This window comes from Mytilus californianus, unplaced genomic scaffold (assembly GCF_021869535.1).
Source record: "Mytilus californianus isolate M0D057914Y unplaced genomic scaffold, xbMytCali1.0.p SCAF_11, whole genome shotgun sequence".
NCBI classification, from domain to species: Eukaryota; Metazoa; Mollusca; class Bivalvia; order Mytilida; family Mytilidae; genus Mytilus; species Mytilus californianus.
In genome coordinates, this window is record NW_026262593.1 from 50,064,842 (window position 1) to 50,083,918 (window position 19,077).

At 32.4% G+C, this 19,077-nt stretch overlaps 1 protein-coding gene across 1 annotated transcript; it reads right to left on the reverse strand.

The window, feature by feature from the left end:
- Positions 1-4,140: 4,140 nt before the first annotated feature.
- On the reverse strand, positions 4,141-9,490 carry LOC127720991 (G-protein coupled receptor 157-like). The gene is made up of 3 exons (XM_052227708.1): positions 8,847-9,490; positions 7,748-7,971; positions 4,141-4,574 (listed from the first exon to the last, which is right to left on the reverse strand). Exons 1-3 carry the CDS (start codon positions 9,298-9,300, stop codon positions 4,209-4,211), a joined length of 1,044 nt encoding a protein of 347 aa, XP_052083668.1. The 5' UTR covers positions 9,301-9,490; the 3' UTR covers positions 4,141-4,208.
- Between the last annotated feature and the right edge of the window lie 9,587 nt (positions 9,491-19,077).

Consider the following 19,077-nt stretch of genomic DNA (forward strand, 5'->3'; position numbering starts at 1 on the left):
AGTTGTTTAATGTTCTATCATGCAAGTTTGTATTTATTTTTTTATTTATATATGTTCTTGGAAAGGAGTTTGTGAGGATAATTTTCGTTCGGTACTCCTCGGCAGATTATAATGGAACATGAAGGGTAGCGGAATCTGCCGAGTCTTATCAGGATGAGATGCATCATTCGCAAATCCAGTGTCATATCGAGTTCATTGTTTTCGTAAGCACTTCCGATATGCACAATCAACTTTTCCTCAAAATAAATAGAGAGATGCTTGTTTATTTCAATAGTTATAAGCGGTTGTGATTTTTTTTATAATTTTATTGATATGTATTGTTTTATTCTAGATGAGAGAAGTGCAGAGGAAATCATCATCTGTCTTGGCATGCTAAAAGAGGAGATAAAGAACAGTAGCAAATATGCTGCTAGGTAAGAATCAAAAGTGTATTTGATTTTAAACATGCCAATATATATCTGATCAAATGAATAATATTAAGCATCAAAAGAAGTTTTATATTAAAAATATCAATTGATTCATCAGTAAATGTATGTTTTTATACCACGGTCCTAATGTTGTTATCTGGATCTTAAATCATGCTTTTACTTTTTGGTGTTGTAGTTCGTATTCTTATATTTTTAGAATAATTCTACTTAGTTTCTTATCAATATTTTTCTGAATTTCAGGCCATTGACCAGCAGTTGGGTACTAAGAAAGGAGAAGCTCTTATTGACCTGTAAAATGAAAACAGGACATTTTCAAATTGTTTTGTTGTAGGGATGGGGTACAAGTAGAAGATTGGTCAATATTATGTACATGTACCTTGATATGAATTTATTTTTGATTGTGTTCAATGATAAACTGGAAATAAATGATAACATAATTCCTTTGTTTTATATGTTGTAATTTTGTTTTTAAAGCTAGAATTAGTATAATGATAATTTCATTTCAAAAGTTCTAGACTGTTTTACGAATATTTGAAATGAAGAAAAAAATGCAATAGTCGAATGACGTGAATTGAATTAAAGAAAAAACTCATTGAGATTGAAAAGGTATTGGTCACATTCAATTTGATATGGAAATCCCAGTTTCTTAGTTTGATGCATTGGCTCCTTTTTGTGATGGTATGAAATAGATATAAGAAGATGTGGTATGAGTGCCAATGAGACAACTCTCCATCTAAGTCAAAATTTATAAAAGTGAAAACCTGTTTTATTGAGAGCTATCATACGTTTTACAGTCAAGCCTTTCGGAATATTAGTTTAATTGGGGCCTAATGAAGTATATAACGGCTTTTCACAATAAAATGATAAACATGTTTTTTCACGACCCTTTATGGTCTAAACATGTTTACATTCAAAACACTTCACAGCTAAACGTGTTTCCAGACAAAACACTTCTCAGCTAAACATGTTTCCAGATACAACAATTCACAGCTAAACATGTTTACAGTCTAAGCACTTTTTAGCTAAACGTGTTTCTAGTCTAAACGCTTTACAGCTAAACATGTTTACAGTCTAAGCACTTTATAGCTTGACACGTTTAGGCTGTTAGCACATTAAATATTAAACATGTTTAGATTTAAAACATGTCAAAAATCGGTTTCATAAATGTGTTTAGGAAAGTGTTTAGGCTCTAAACACATTTTTTAGAGTGTTCATGTATATTATAATGATAAAATAACCAGTAAATCTAATATTTATGTACACACAAAATTTTGCAACTAAAATGCTGAAAACCGGTTTCCGTCAGGGGGCTTCGCCCCCCAGACCCCCTGCCGAAATTTGTGCCTACAGTTGATAGAATACCTAGCTACGCCCCTGAAGGCTGAAGGCCGTACTTTGACCTATAATTGTGAACTTTGTATACATTGTGACTTGGATGGAGAGTTATCTCATTGGCACTAATACCACATCTTCTTATTTACATAACCATGACCTTGTACAATGCCAAAATTTAAATATCGACAGGACATACAGTGTTCATAACTGTAAGAAATTAACATATAAAGTTACGTTTAATTAGTTAAAAAGAAAATCAATGTTGAAACCGATAAAGATTTCATGTTGTTTTGTAGTTTCAGAAGAGTTGCAGCTCAAGTTAAATATAAAATATATATTAGAACATAAGCAGCAAAATTCTCACTTCATACTGAATTAGCTTGGTAAAAGATTGGCATTAACACGGAACATTGTACTTTTATATGCAAAAACCGTATCAAAGATTTGTCTGTTGTTTGCCTTCGAATATATATGGCTCCGACAATTCATTACCCGTTCTACCTCAACTGTCAATAGTTTTATCTTACAACAAATATGAATAATCGGGGAAGTGGGTTGATCGTTAATGCCAATAGATTTGTACCGGACTAAAAGAATTATGTGAAAGTACACCCTATTACCGGCTACATAAATCGGTACTACACTCACTACAGATGCAACAGATACATGTAACATATAAGGTATTATACGACAAAACAGAAGTGTTATAATTTTCCATTTGTTTGTTTTCGACAAAGCCCTGTTCATATGACAGTAATTGCACTTACTTAAATCAATATAAGGTTACCTCTGTTAATCTAGTTGTCTCTGAAAACAGTAGTTGTAGGAATGTACCGGATCTAAAGCGAGGAATAGATTACCTTAGCCATATTTGGCACAACTTTTTGGAATTTTGGGTCCTCAATGCTCTTCAACTTTGTACTTGTTTGGCTTTCTAACTATTTTGATCTGAGCGTCACTGATGAGTCTTATGTAGACGAAACGCGCGTCGGCGTATTAAATTATAATCCTGGTACCTTTGTTAACTATTTACACCACTGGGTCGATGCCACTGCTGGTGGACGTTTCGTCCCCGAGGGTATCACCAGCCCAGTAGTCATCACTTCGGTGTTGACATGAATATCAATTATATGGTCATTTTTATAAATTTCCTGTTACAAAATTTTGAATTTTTCGAAAAACTAAGGATTTTCTTATCCCAGGAATAGATTACCTTAGCCGTATTTGGCACAACTTTTTGGAATTTTTGGTCCTCAATGCTCTTCAACTTTGTACCTGTTTGGCTTTCTTATTATTTTTATGTGAGCGTCACTGATGAGTCTTATGTAGACGAAACGCGCGTCGGCGTATTAAATCATAATCCTGGTACCTTTGATAACTATTATTTGCAATTAAAATATTCACAAAATCTTGGCAATAGACACAAAAGAAATAGAAACATGTTTAATAAAAGGCATAAATAACAAGAAAAACAAAATAAACACTGTAAAAATAAAATAAATAGAAACCGCAGATAAAAGAAAAAAAAACAAGAACAGTATAGGAAACAATGATCCAATTATAATTATCGGTTCGGAGTATTTTTCTGAATTTGAAGGCTATAATGTGTGTGTTTGTGTGTAAGGGGGTGGGGGTAAACACTGGAACAGATATGTTGCAGATAATTACTGACGACTCTCGAATATCTTCAGAGCATATTACTACTTACACTCTTACAGATTTTACGAAAAAATGTCCAGATATACACAAAGGAACATCGTATTCACAACTACTTAAACAATTTTAGACTACTTAAAAATTTGTTAATGACAGACCATATGAAAGGACTTAACTCCAGCATGTAGAATTATTCGAAATAGACTTTGCAGGAAAATATGTAAATTTACATATTTTCCTGCAAAGTCTAGCTTGTTATTTAGCACGTTCAAAGTACGAATCAGAAGCTAATTATTACTCTAGTGTCAGGGTAGTATAAAATAAGATATCGGGGTAATTCAAATTAAATAACCATGGTTTTGTCATGTAAATGCATGTAATATTGGCCACTGTACATTAAAAATTGAAGGGTGAGCTACCCATCATTCTTTACAATTAATACACATAAAGAAAATTAAAAATATGCATCTCTATTTAGTTGGTTCTATTATGTCTTATTGGATCAGTTGCAGATTAGAACTGTGTATCCCCTTCTAAACCCTCAAAGGTAACCCTGATTAGCTATACAGTTTTTCACTCGTTAACGTGTGAATTATTTTCAAAAAGATGATGCACGCCTTCAATCTATGAGTATGAGTGGTGTAAGTGTGCTTAGTTTTTATCCATACTTTTGCGGGGCAGTTTTTGATTATCAGTAATGTGACAAAGCAGTTGACCAATATTGTGTCAAATTTTTTTATTCAAACAAAAATATATATTGTCACGAGTGGCTTGAATTGCTTATGAGTCTTAACAAGTTGTCGTTTGTCTTGTTAACAATGGTCTTTTCTCAGATCGTTTCTGACTACAACACAATTTATCTTTTAACAAATTACGCATTTCGTTGTCAAAAATACAGAACAATAAACAAGAACACAGGGCTTGCGCACTGTCACCAAAACTCTGAAAGTGTAAAAACACGTGATCTACTGAATTGTAACTCTTTAATTCTTTGGTTGTATGTCTCCTTACTGCTGCAGTTAGGTAGCGTACTGTACCAAATATTCGGAGAGCAACTTCAATTAACCAGAGAAGCAGAAACCGTAGATCTTCGTGAGGTTTTGTTTCTTCAACTGACTGAACTGCTGTTTGTCTTGGCGATAAACCAATATTCACCTAAAAAGAATAAAATGTATACTTTGATTGTATAGATAAATTGCAGGGTATATTTGTATATATAATTATATAATTGAGCAATACATGAAACGTATATATTAAAAGGTCTTATGAAAGAGCAGGATTAAGCCATTCTTTATTGTCGATGTTCGAAACATATACGCGTAACAAATTTTAAACCATTTTCCATCAGTCAAAAATATCAATATTTATTATTTCAATTACAAATTGTTTGTCGAGCCAAACATCTAGATAGTCACCTTAGTGTTGGGTAGTTGTAGGGGGCGGCTGGATGTTTCAATAAATGCATGTTCACGGCAACGGGTTGTATACCTGACCTGTAGACAAGCTACTGTGGTTTCGTAAAGTTATAATATAATGTTCTTTCTGAATATGCATACAACAGTTGACATTGTTAGATTTCCGTACAACACTTTAAAAATTAAGTGATTGTGTTGCCTCTCTACCTATTCGATAATATCACATGGCATTGTTCATATCAGATGTATTATCAGCCCAAGGTTCAATATCAACCCAAGAGCCGACTGAAAACGTACCATTGAGGTGTATTTTTCTGAATTTGCCGAGTGACGCCGATGCGATAATGTTACGGAAAGGCATGCGAAAAAACCGGAAGCAGTTAATTGATATAGTTTTCGTTTCAGCCCACTAAGCACCATTACGGAAAATATGGAATTTACGTAAATTTAATGCTATTATCTTTCTGGAGAAAATTATTTGCTCTAAGTACATGATAAGGGTGAATATATGGTTGATTGATGGCAGTGGTTGATTGACAGATATCATTTAGTAAATACATGTAGGACTTTGACAATTGAATTTCGTTTAAGTTTTTGGCAGGAAATTATCGTGTGGTCAATCATACGAGTTTAATTAAAGACAATTCTGACGTGTTGATCGGTAATCCAGTGGTCAAGTATAGAACAATCTATAATTTTGTTGAGTGTTATCTTAAAATAAAAAAAAAACTCATCAAAGATACCAGGCGTATGATTTTAAAGACTCACCAGTGATGCTCGAATAAACGAAGTTGAAAGGCCAAATTAAGTAAAAAGTTGAAGAGCATTAATGGAAAAAAATTCCGAAAGTGGAAAAATGAACGTTCCACTAGTCACTAGTATTTTTAAATTCGGTGCAAAACTGATAAATTATTTTAACCATATAACTTAATAACTGCGATGGTTTTAATTCAATTTAATTTCAAATTAATCAAAACTTGTATTGTCATATAAATCATTTAAATATGCGTGACGTAATTAGCATAAAATAATCAATAATGAAAAAATAAAGTGCATCCTGGATCATGTCATAATATCATCATCTTAAATATCATATATATACAAATAAGGAAACAACAATTGAATTTAAATTTTTTTTTGTTTTTTTTAGTAGAACCTAAAAGTCAATGAGTGCAAGTAACTGGCATTTACGGAAAAACGTAAGAACGGCATATCGTTCGATATCAATTGTAATTATTTGTTTTAGTAGAATATAACAGTCAATGAGTGCAAGTTACTGGTGCATGTGTATGCGTAAGAAAAACCTATCGTTTGGCTTTTTTTTGTACCTTTGAAACACAGCGGGTAACTTCCATGCAAAAAGATATTACATAAAAAGATCAAAGGAGCGGGCGAAAACATAGTCAAACAGATAATTGCCCCCCCCCCTCCCTCCCACTCTCGGCTCTCCCTCCAGTGTAACGAGGACCGTCATGATCCTGAGCAACCCTTTAGAAATTTATTAATCAGTATGAAATTAGATTGATTGATTAATTGATTAGTTGGTGTTTAATGCTCCTTTCGGCACTATTGTACTATTTCGTGACAGTCAGTTTTAATTGGCGGAGGAAGCCGGAATGCCGGAGAGAACCACCGACCTTCGGTAGGAAAACTGACAATCCTAGTCAATTAAGATTAGATAGCTAGTTCAAAGCCAATAACAAATACATGTAATAAAAATAAATCGAGTTTTCCCAGATTAAGGTTTTAAATTACCAGGAAAAGAGATAAAACAAGAAGGTGTTTGTTACCACATGATGTAAAATTTGATAACTTGTAAAACAAAATAGATTAAAAAAATGTCAGAGAAAAGTGTGTGAAAGAGTTCGAAAAAGAAAATAAATCGATTGATGGCTATAAGAAATCATATCGATTGATGGCTATAAGAAATCATATCGATTGATGGCTATAAGAAATCATATCGAAAGAAATTTCGTTTTGCTTATAAGGCACCGACTTTTTATCTTTTGTGGGGGTATGTTTTTTTTTAGAAAAATTGTTTTGAAATAAAAATAATTTGTTTTTGAAAATAAGTAACCAGAACAGTTTTTATCATTGAAATTTTGGAAAACGGTTTCAACATTGAGTTAATAAAAATCTCGTTCCTGTATGTGATTAAAAAACAAATGGTTTGTTTTTATTAAAGTGTTTTTCCAAAAAGAAAAACACCCATGCCCCGATAATTAATAGATGAATGGTCGGTGCCTTAACATCTACGAATTGGCTGCTCCATAATTTAACATTTTATTGCAGAAATTTTGTCAACTCGTCAGAGAAGTATAGCTCAGAAAGTTCAAACGGACCTAGCATCATAACAATATTAATGTTCATATCATACTATTTTCCTCCTTTTGTGGAACTTATATTAAAGTCACAGATTTATGTCTGAATTAAATGAAAAAGAGGATCTCGTAATGAGAATGAAACTACGCTGCGTTCGGATATACCATATAAATTTTGTTCTTGTGCAAGTGGTTATGGATTTCTCCTCGATCAATCCAAAGATACGGGTTGAAAGATTTGATGTTGTCTGGAAATGATGGAAGGATTAAAAAAACAATAAAATACGGAAAAAAATAAAAAAAATCGTTCAATTCAACCGTATTTACAATAGCCAAGAAAAAAAAGATATTTTAGACTAGTTTTTTTTTAATACAAAAAAAGTCATTATTAAAAAAAATTCGAAAGTAAATTTTCAAATGTGTATTCAAGCGCGATCTAAAGATATAATAATTTAAAAAGAAACGCGAAAGTACCAATGAGATATTCAAACTCATAAGTCGAAAACAAACTGACAATGTCATGGGAAAAAGTGAAAAACGACTAATTTAAAAGACAAAAGTTAACTTTATAATTGAATAACCGAAAACCAACCTTCGTTCGATGTCGTCGTATTTGGATTTTGCGCCATTTTATCAACAAGTAAAACGCACAACAAGAGAAATACATTAGAATTTCCCATCCTTTCCCTGAAATGGTCATCCATAAAGTTCTATCGTAGTGAGGTAAACATGCTGATATCCAGCACCAGGCCCCGGAACCAGCAGACAGGTCTGATCCCAACACGTTCTTGCTCACAGCCGCTGTTGTTATAGCAACTGAAAGAACAAATGATTAAAATGAACCTAAGTTTTACATGTATTTGCATTGTATATTGATCCAGTGTATTTATGTGCTTCACGTTATTTTATCCGTTTATTTTGTATTAATTGATATGTCCATTCGTCAATTTCATCGTACATGTAAACATTCAAACCCTTTTCTTATGTTTGACCTGCGTTGTGAAATATACCTGTTTTATGCATAGAATAAGGGACCAACAATGCATAGAATAAGGGAAAAACAATGCATAGAATAAGGGACAAACAATGCATTTCAGACATAAGAAAAGGGGTTTGAAATGTTTACATGTACCATGAAACTGACTAATGCAATATCAATGCGTTATCACTAATTAGGACGATTATTCAAGGTCTATAGGTCAAGAATTCTAATTCAGTTAACCCGAAAGAAACTCCTTGAATTTTTTTTCTTTTGGATGACTTTCACTACACAGCCATTTCCGTTAGGCAATAGTTTTCAGAAGGAGTTCACCAATGCATGCATGCCTGGCTTGAAATTATAAAAACTGTATACAGCTGTGGCATTAAAAACTATCGATCAAACAAACAAACTCTTAAAGTAATGACTGTATTGTTTGCTAAGTCTGGCGTGTACATTACAATGTACAACACCACAATGATGCTCGTGTGTGTATATACAGGGAATCACCCAGCTACATTGCAACAAAATGACACCAAAATAGTCTTATTGTACTTACAAGGGATTCCCCAGGTAATAAAGTGATACAAAATAGTCTTATTGTACTTACAAGGGATACCCCAGGTAATAAAGTGATGCAAAATAGTCTTATTGTACTTACAAGGGATACCCCAGGTAATAAAGTGATACAAAATAGTCTTATTGTACTTACAAGGGATTCCCCAGGTAATAAAGTGATACAAAATTGTCTTTTTGAAACTGCTGGGAGAATTATCCTCGTTTGTCCAAAACAAATGAAAGGCTATAATAGTTGTCCAGAAAAACGAGCTCATACTAAACAGTGCTGTCACATAACTTTGTACAATACAGCCAAACTCTTCATGCCGATGGCAAGCAGCCACTTTGTCCTCCGTAAAATCCTCAGAATTTAGAAAACGCGCTACTCCCGATAAAAGTCCTATAGCATTAAACATATCAGCAATTGTAAGAAATATTAAGAATTGTCGAACTTCGTCCACTGGTTTTCCACTTTTGTGTCTTAGATAATGAGCAAAAAATAACACAAACGCTCCAACAATCGACAACGATGCTCCTGTCAGAGTCAATACAATGTCTGACATATTGATTTTGTCAATATATTCTCCTGGATCAGTGTTATTCCCCATCTTGTATTTACTTATAGAATAGGCCGAATATGCTTCTTATCTCTTTAGTTCTAAATTATCAGACTGTTCATGTGTAGCACGTGGTTTTGATTACAGTTATTTTAATTGATAACTTACCTAGTAAATCATATTTTTAGAAAGAACAAGGTTTTCCGGTTAATAAAATATCTTACTCACCAAATTTATATTTTTTTCTCAACACACTTATTTATCAGTATCCCGGTGTACATGTATGTGAATGACAAAAGTACATGTATAAACTGCATGCATATTACATGTAATTTAACGCGCTATGTATATATATATATACATGTATATATATCATGCTACGCCGACTTTAAGCTATTCCGTATTGTTAATTTATTGTTTTAAGTAAGTGGGAGTATTAAAAAATAGATAAATTTCCGATGTTTGTTTACAAATATCTCGTGACCCAAAATAACCAAAAGGTCACATTCATCTATATCATACTATGTACGTCATAAATTTCAGTTCAAAATATAGGAAAAGATGATTCAAAATTATTTATAGAAATGACAGGTTGCATTCACTAGATCATTGACTGTAAAAATACAGAAGGAGCATCGATGGATTCTATTTGAATGGATGATATCACGAAAAGCTGATTATACGGTATGGGTTTCGCTCATAGTTGAAGACCTTAAGGAGACAAACCGTTGCTTACATATTTGGACTCTGATCGATAGTTGTCTCATCGGAAATCATACCAGATTTCCTTAGTTTCATAATAATGACAGTTGTCTCTTACTTAAATAGTTCAATATTTGAATCATATCAAAGAGATGAAAGTTCTTCCGTTTGCTGTATTTCTATTAGTATAAAAATATGAAGATGTGATATGATAGCCAATAAGACAACTCTCTAATAGAGGCCAAATGACGTTAAAGGTCATTGTACGGCCTTCAACAATGAGCAAAACCTATACCGCATAGTAAGCTATAAAAGGGCCCGAAATGACAACTGTAAAACAATTCAAACGAAAGAACTAACGGCCTGATTTATGTACAAAACAAATATGATATACAGAAACAAAGGACAGCTTCTGATCGAATTACAGGCTCCTGATTTGCGACCTGTACACACAAAATGTGGCGGGGTTAAACATGTTTGCTGATGCCAAATTTTCCCCCTTATATGAGACATTGGTGTAACAGTACCATAGGAACAGCCTATGAAAATCAAGTGTAAAGGGCTTAACTCATCAGATCGATATACAGCACAAAAAAAAACTAATACAAACACATAAGACACAACGTACAGATCGGAGAGTACTTGTAGTTACTGGAAGCTAGTTCTAAGCCAATAACAACTAATAAAGAAATCTATTCGGTTTTGGTACATTATCGTTCACAGTTTTCAATAGATTTAGAAAGTATACTGAGTTGTTTTCTATATTAAATGTTATATATAATTATATGTTTGCAAGTCCAATTCAAAATTATATTATTAACGTACTATTGATAACGAACTAAAAGTTTTTTTTTTACGTTTTCGTTAAATTTTAGTTGCGTTGTGGTGCGCTGTTGTTTGGAACATTTGTTGTTTTTTTGTAAAGTTGTAGTTGGTTCACATTCTTGTTCTTTTGGTCTTTGGTGGATAGTCATTCAATTTGCATTCATGCTGCATCTTCGTATTTTTTTTAACATATATGTGCAATGTATACTAATTGAATACCCTGACTACATAATATGACTGTACAAGACAACTAAACCGAAATTGGTTAAACCTAATATATTTGATTTACGTGTTACAGTAAATAAAGAAGCTTAATTTCTCCATTTGAGAGAATTCAAAAATCAATTGATTATGTTTATTAATAACATGGTTTAAAAATATAATTTTTTTAAATTTCCGTTTGTCAACATATATCGTCAATCAATGTTGTATTGCAATATTTAAACTTTTAGGCAGTTATACATTGTAAGGACACATGACAAATGACAAAGAAGGTTCAAGGATTCGAACCAACAGCATAAATGCAGAAGAAATACTTTTTGGTCAAAAACGAACAAGAATATGAACAGTCAAAGAAGAGAATCAACACTGTAACATTATAAATCAAAGTACTGAAGTACTGAACATCGGATGACCACAAGTTCTTGAGGATGGTCAAAAGCACTTGTCTCAGAAAAAACAACAACATATCTCTTTACCTGAAACTGAGGTTAATGTACAGATATATATTTTTTTCTGAGACAAGTTCATGCGTGGATGATGAATAAATGACAGGAAATTCAACTTCACCGTAATAACTACATGTATTATATTGTAGTGATACAAATCAGTATACACTGATTTGTTGTTATATATTATATTAAAATAACAGTTACATACATATATGATTTGCATCCATTTGTATATCATTCTATTCTACTATTCTAATAATAGTGCAATGCAAGTGCATGGTGGACACTTTTCTGTAAAAATTCGATTTTTCTAAGATTGGATACGAGTAGGCATTCATATTTTCCCGCAAAAACAATTACAGAGTTACCGGTCCTTCAAAACGTTCTTTGAGATATTCTTCCGCATGCTTTAACACAATTTTTCGGTACGTGTGCATTGATATTATCAATGATTTTTTACTTATATATATATATCTAACTACAAAACATTTTCATATTATTAATTTATGTTGTAAACAAAAATATTTTTATCAGTATTCATTGAAGAGATGTATTTATATCAAACGATAAGGAATGTTATTTTGCATTCGTTTATGTGCGCATATTTATCATGTTTATAGATCGGTTACAAACCCAAAACTAATTTACATAATGGAAATCTAGGCGATAGCAATACATCGGCATGACCTCAAGGTCATCGCGATGTAATAAACAATTTAATATCTTGACGTATTGCTGTTTGTTGTTGTTTGGTTTTATAAAAATAAGAAGATGTAGTATGATTGCCAATGAAACAACTCTCCACAAAAAAAAACTTCAACAATGAGCAAAACCTATATCGCATAGTAAGCTATAAAAGGCCACGAAATGACAAATGCAAAATAATTCAAATGAAAAAACTAACGGTTTGATGTATGTAAAAAACAATAAACGAAAAAAAAATATGATATTTAGCAACAAAGGACAAGATCGAATCACGAAAACTAATTTGTTTGTTTTGTCGGTTATTTTCTCGAAGGAGTCGGATGTTTTGGTTGATGTGGTCTGATACACTGTCCGGTATTTTGGCTGATTCATTTTTTTTTTTTTTACAGTTTTCATTTATTTGCATGTACATTACAATAAACATTAAAAATAACAAATATTACAATTTTATAGGGTAAGGGGGTCATATTTACGTGGCCATTTGCGATTGCGTCATATTTCTGATGTTAAAGCAGATCAGTAAATTAACGTACAATATATGGCCAGTTTTAACACTACTGGTATATTGATTGTTTTCTGCTAAATGTCTAGTGGCAAACAGAATTAAATGCATATTAATGACTATTACAATACTGACCAAAATGAATTCTCGATGACTAGTTAAAACTTTTGACATCAGTCAATTCAAGCTTATATGTGCTCTTACTATAGTGGATACATGTTCTTGGGAAGCGATTCTCAAAAACAATTTCTTTCAGCAAATATGTCTTAACAATAAATCGTATGTGTATATTTTAAAGCTTGGTAGCATGACAATTTAGATCGTTTTTTAGAACTATCAGAAGTGTCAAACCGTCGACGTTTTGTATAATAACGGAGCCAATGTTTGATGCCGTTTGGATGATAATCCTTACAAGTGTATCCTTTCTCACAAGGTTTCGAAGATTTTATAGATATTGTGTCAAATTTGTTATTTGTACTAATTAACCCATATAAGAACTTTTTAATTTTATTTTTTGAAATACAGAAAAGAAGGAACCCTCATAACATGATGGTAATTTACATTTGTACCAATTGATTTATTAATCATATCTGTAGCTGACACTCGACAATAATGATAACCTTTCATCGTCACGCTTACCACCTCCAAACCATTTCACTCTGATAAGCTCTCGAGTTCTAGCAGAAAAAACACAAAATATTATGAACGAACACAAAGCTTGAGCACTATCTCCAAAATTCTGAAAATGAAAAAGAATTGTATCTGCTTTGTCATAAGCTGTGTACGCATGTCCAGTATGCCTTTTGATTGTAGCCATAACGAATCTTACAGATCCGAAGCTTCTGAGAAGTAACTCTATTAGCCATAAGTACATGAAACGTTTATCCACTTTCGTGTATTTTCTTTCGCTGTCAGTAACGCTCTGCAATCTTATAAATTTTGGAGCAGTCACACCTTCAGCCATCTTTCCTACCTACAAAATAATGTTTTAATCAAATTGTTTACAAAATGCAACGGTAACGTCAATAGAATTTTTTAAAAAGCAGGATATCTGCAAAAGGATAACTAGCGAGGTGTTTAAAATGTTCCCGCGTACTTGTCTCATTCACATGGCTATTACACAATGAAATGTGATAATAAAATAAATAAAGTAAATACATGCACTTCTAAAATATTCAACATTGGTGTCAAAATTTATCAAACATGTAACTAAAAGTTATTCGGTGCTCAGTGTTCTATTGTAAATTAAGATAGTTTTCAAATGATTCAATATTACGATTGTTACATGATTTCTGTAATTCATATATTCATAGACGAACACCGGAACCGTCCTAAATTTAATTTGTATCTTGAAAGATAATACATTTTAAAGAAAAAAGGCCTTCATTTGGAAAATACAAACGCACTACTTTTTCATTTTGGTATAGATTAGAACTTAAAATCAAAAATGCAGTGAGTCTTTATCTAAAGTTTAGTAATTATACTGAAATTGCAGGCGCCAAAATACGACCTTATATTGTAAGAACCCCTGTCTGTGTATGGTTTCGTTTTATTTCACATGACTTTGACCTATCAGTTATTTTACATGCTATCCCAACATATAAGAATAGAAAAATGATCCTATTTCACTCAAATAATTCAGTATTTACATTTAATTCGCTAGCTTGATGTCATGGCAAACATTAATCAGGCTATGGTTTTATAGAATTTTTGAATTATCAAATATCTTATAAAATATTATTTTATGTACATGTACCTTTTCCGCCTTTCTGCATTCCTTCCAATGAGACCCTTTAAGCAGAATATAGAAAAGTGCACATAAAATATACATCAGAATTTCCCATCCTTTCATTGTAATCGTCATCCAGATAGTTCTCTCTGTCTGCGATAGACACGCTGAGATCCAACACCATGCACCAGAACCAACAGTTAAATCTGAACCCAACAAATTCTTACTCAGTGCAGTGATTGACAAGGAAGCTGTAATAAAAAAGATGAAAGATACCAAAGGGATATTCAAACTCATAAGTCAAAAACAAAATGACTATGCCATGCCAAAAACCAAAAAACAACGAAAAGACAATCGACCGTACACAAAACATAATATTGAAAACTAAAGACTGAGCAACATGAACAAAAAGACGGGAATGATTTCAGGTGCTCCGGAAAGGTAAGCAGATCCTGCTCCACACGTGGTGCCTGTGGTGTTGCTCATGTAAAAACAAACTCGCGATAAGTCTCATTACATAAATCAGTACTTAAAATATTTTATATAGTTGTACTTAACACAAAGTACAAATGTATACTTTACTTCTATTCGTAAGGGTCCTGAGGTCAAATCCGATTTTTGTTGGGGTGTTTTTCTTTAGTTTTTATATGTAGAGTTTTGTAGACTGTTGTTTGTCTTTCGTCATTTTAATTTTGCGATGATTTTGTCTGTCTCTCTTCGTCATGTTAGTTTTGATTATGTCTTTGGTATCTTGCTACCTTTTTGATTTTCATATAACATTCATGTCATAAAAGTTTTGTAAAATTGAGAACAGTTAATTCTGAAACCAAATAAAAAAAAAACACGACATGATAACGGAAAATATCTGTTAATGTACTTGATCTAAATGGAAGTTAAGATATAAAAGTATGGCTATCTGCACCGCTTCGATCTGTAGTAAATGTACTTGATCTTCGTGTAGTCTTGTTTCGGGGCAGTAAACACACAAGAAACAATCTAAGGGTTACGGATTCTTTATTTCCATTTAGATCCAAAACAAAATATGAAACTCGATCATAAAATTACATTTTGTTCGCGTATTTTATTTTATTATTTGTTTATTCTATTAAAACGAGACTGTTTCCGAACCTAATATGATAAAATATGCCTTATTAGCAATACATCTCCTTCTATAGTCGAAATTAGGTTTTACACTTTTTGTTTTGACATATTTCCTTTCAATTTAAACACAATGTTATTGCTAAAGAATAATTTTTTTGAACTTAAAAAATAGGGGGATGTGTTGCTAGTGACCACAGTATAAGATACTGAAGACATCAGAAAAATTAGGTCTGTTTTTTAACGCCAATTCCAACTATGCAATTACAAACTATATCATCTTTTTTCTGGAATAATAGTGGGATACATGCGAACTACTTCATTTAAAAAACGAAGTCAGTGTACATGGATACATGTAATTTTGTCACGCGTAAAAATTTCCGATTACCAATAGTTCACAAAGAATTTTCCTTTTTCCGAAGAGTAAAGCCTGCATTCTGAGGATAGTAACGTTATCAAATTGTCTGTTTTTGGCTCTACATTTGGTCCATGTAGGTTTTATCAGCTCTTTAACGTTTGTATTAAGTTTTTTTTCGAATATTTTGGCCTCCAGCTTTTTTGAAGAGACATTAATTGTAGAAATACGTATCTGGTGCTTAAAAATTTGTACCATGAAAATCAATGCTATTATTTTATTGTTTAACATAATACTAAAGTTTATTTATCGATGAACTAAAATTGCTTTTTCGTTTTACTGTATCTTGCTAAGTTTACAGTTTGCCGGCGTCTTTCTTGTGATTTTTTTAACATCGAACTTGATTTATCATCAATTGACTATGGAAATTTTACTTGGCTAATAGAGGGGAATGGTGCGTAATGCTTTATTATATTCTATTTGAAATTAAGCATAATTTTCATTTTAAATATTAGTGCTTACCTGGAAGGCCCCAGCTTATAAAGTGATAAAAAATAGTCCGTTTGTAAATTCTTACTCTGGGTCCATTGTTAATCTGTTCCATTGGCGTTCTATACAATAAGTGAAACGCGATAATAGTTGTCCAGAAAAACGAACTCATGCTTGACATAATTGTTACGAAAGCCTGGAAAATGCATAACGGGTCACGCCCAGTATGACACGCTATAATCGCATTAACTGATTTGTGATCCACGGACCCAATAAAACGAATTGCGCCAAATATATTTCCAAGGGCAACAAACAAATCCGCAACTGTTAAGCATAACAACAACCTCTTGGGTTCATTTATATACTCTCCACTCCTCCATCTGAAAAATGTGAATATGAACAACAGACACGCACCGATGACGGACATTGAGGACGTGATGATCGTTAAAGCGATGTCAAAGTTAGTAGTTTTATTAATGTATTCCTCGGTGCCATTTGTAATATTTTCCATTTCAAACCTCTTAACCTATTTTACACTTCAACACTTTAGAATATAATTCGGTCGGATGATATGAGATTTTTCTTTAATGTCCTTGTCGTTCTTAATATATAAATCAATGAAGAAGTAAGTAGTCCCATATTAAATAGTTTTAGATAAGACTACGTGTTCCTTGTTTAAGTTTGAGGAGCTTATTATCGTTGTTGCACATATTTATCTTATCCTCTATACAGTATCTTCATTGCACTAGTCTAGCTTAATATAGTCAACAAGATATTGGATTGAAGTGAAGAAAGAGTACCTCGCTTTAAATTTGTTTGCTTAGCAATGACAATCTGATTCAGTGATGTATTAAGCTGATTTATCTAAAAAGATCATTAGATAACCAGTTGGAATGTTTGGCGATTCAATTTTATGTCGTGTTGAAAAGAACCAAGCACCCTTTTCCCCCTCTGGAAAAATACAAAACGAAAATAAAAAGAGATAAAATATTAGAAAGTAAAACACTTTTTGTTTAATTAGATTTTTTACACTGACTGACTGAAAATATTCCAAAGTGTTTTTTCACGTGTTAGTCGCAATACCTAGAATGCCCTTAACACCATATATCGGCCATCGTATTTTCATCATATACTTTTAATAAACCTAGTACACATGTATGAAGGATATACCGCCTGCAAATAACAATTTTTCAAAATAATAACGGTGGTTTAAGTGGAACCGGAACTGCAAACATGTCAATAGCACTGACATGAACGACGAATATAGTGTTTAATATTTCACTGGTTTTCGATGTTATATTTTCTTGACTCTGGTTTGTCATTTTATCTTTTCTCTTTTAAAAATTGCGTTGTCTGTCTGTTTTCGATTTTCCTTCTTAACCTCACCTCGCCTTCCCATGGTATCTTCCTTTCATCATTGCATGTAACATTTAAACACCGTGACCGACAGTTTCTAGGAACTGGTGCAGATTTCGTGAGTAGTACAAGCAATGGACTTTTACCTAACATCGCAAATAATAATAAGATTGTTTCCTTATCTCTACATTTTGACGAAAATACCTGACTTTGTATAACAAAACGAGAAAGTTTTGTTTATTCATTAAAGGAGTAGGTTAGATAAGGCCATAAACTGGCCCCTATTTTTAGTTTACATTTTAAATTTCGATTAATTTACCATTAATACGATGAATCTTAGCTAATATAATGGCTAGATAGGAAATATGTCTATTTGTTTAAAAAAACAAGATATTAACATTTTTTTTATGAGATCACAAATAGCAAATATTTTGATTTTTTTTTTGAAAATTCAATGGAAACAGGTATATTTCCATAGATTTTTTAGACTGGAAACATATAGCGCATGCGTCGACAAAAAAGACATTTTAACACAATGTTTGTTATAACATTTTACATATATCTGAATTAAAATATTTATATTGTCGAAGCCTGCGCTCTATGTTTCCTAGGCCTAAATATGGTTGAAATCCAACCAATTTTGTCAAATTTCAAGAACATTTTTTAAAATTGCTCTTTGGGTTGTAAATAGAAATATTTCTAAAATGCATTATTTGTTTCATTAGGATCAATGATAATTTTCTTTCAAAATTGTTTCATTTGGAATGAAAAAAAGGACCCAAGAAATTACAAAGTAATATAAAACAAGAAGATTCAGTATGATTTCCAATGAGTCAGCTATCCACCCGAGACCACATGACGTAGATGTTCGCAATTATAGATCGCCTTACGGCCTTCAATAATGAACAAAACGATAGCCTTGACAAAATTAAATATCAAACAATTAAAATGAGAAAACCAAATGCCTGATTTATGTACAAATCAACAAACGAAAAATTAACATATTTTTGTGTGTGTCTTTTTATGTTATGTTGTAATAGGTTATATCACTGTTTCAGGTTAGGGTGAATGTTGGCGCCTGTCAAAACGTTTACACCCGCTGCATTTTTATGCACCTGTCCTAAGTCAGGAGCCTGTTGTTCAGTGGTTGTCGTTTGTTGGTGTGGTTCATAAGTGTTTCTTGTTTCTCGTTTTTATATAGATTTGTTTTCCTGTTTGAATTGTTTAACACTAGTCTTTTTGGGGCCCTTTATAGCTTGCTGTTCGGTGTGAGCCAAGGCTCCGTGCTGAAGGCCGTACTTTGACCTATAATTGTTTACTTTTTACACATTGTGACTTTGATGGACAGTTGTCTCATTGGCACTCATACCACATCTTCTTATTTATATGATATACA

Coding starts and splice junctions, on each gene's coding strand:
- LOC127720991 (XM_052227708.1), bottom strand. CDS start 9,300: ATGGGGAATAACACTGATCCAGGAGAATATATTGACAAAATCAATATG. Junction 7,972..8,846: donor TATTACCTGGGGAATCCCTT/GTAAGTACAATA, acceptor TTGTTCTTTCAG/TTGCTATAACAACAGCGGCT. Junction 4,575..7,747: donor TACGACGACATCGAACGAAG/GTTGGTTTTCGG, acceptor TATTCTTTTTAG/GTGAATATTGGTTTATCGCC.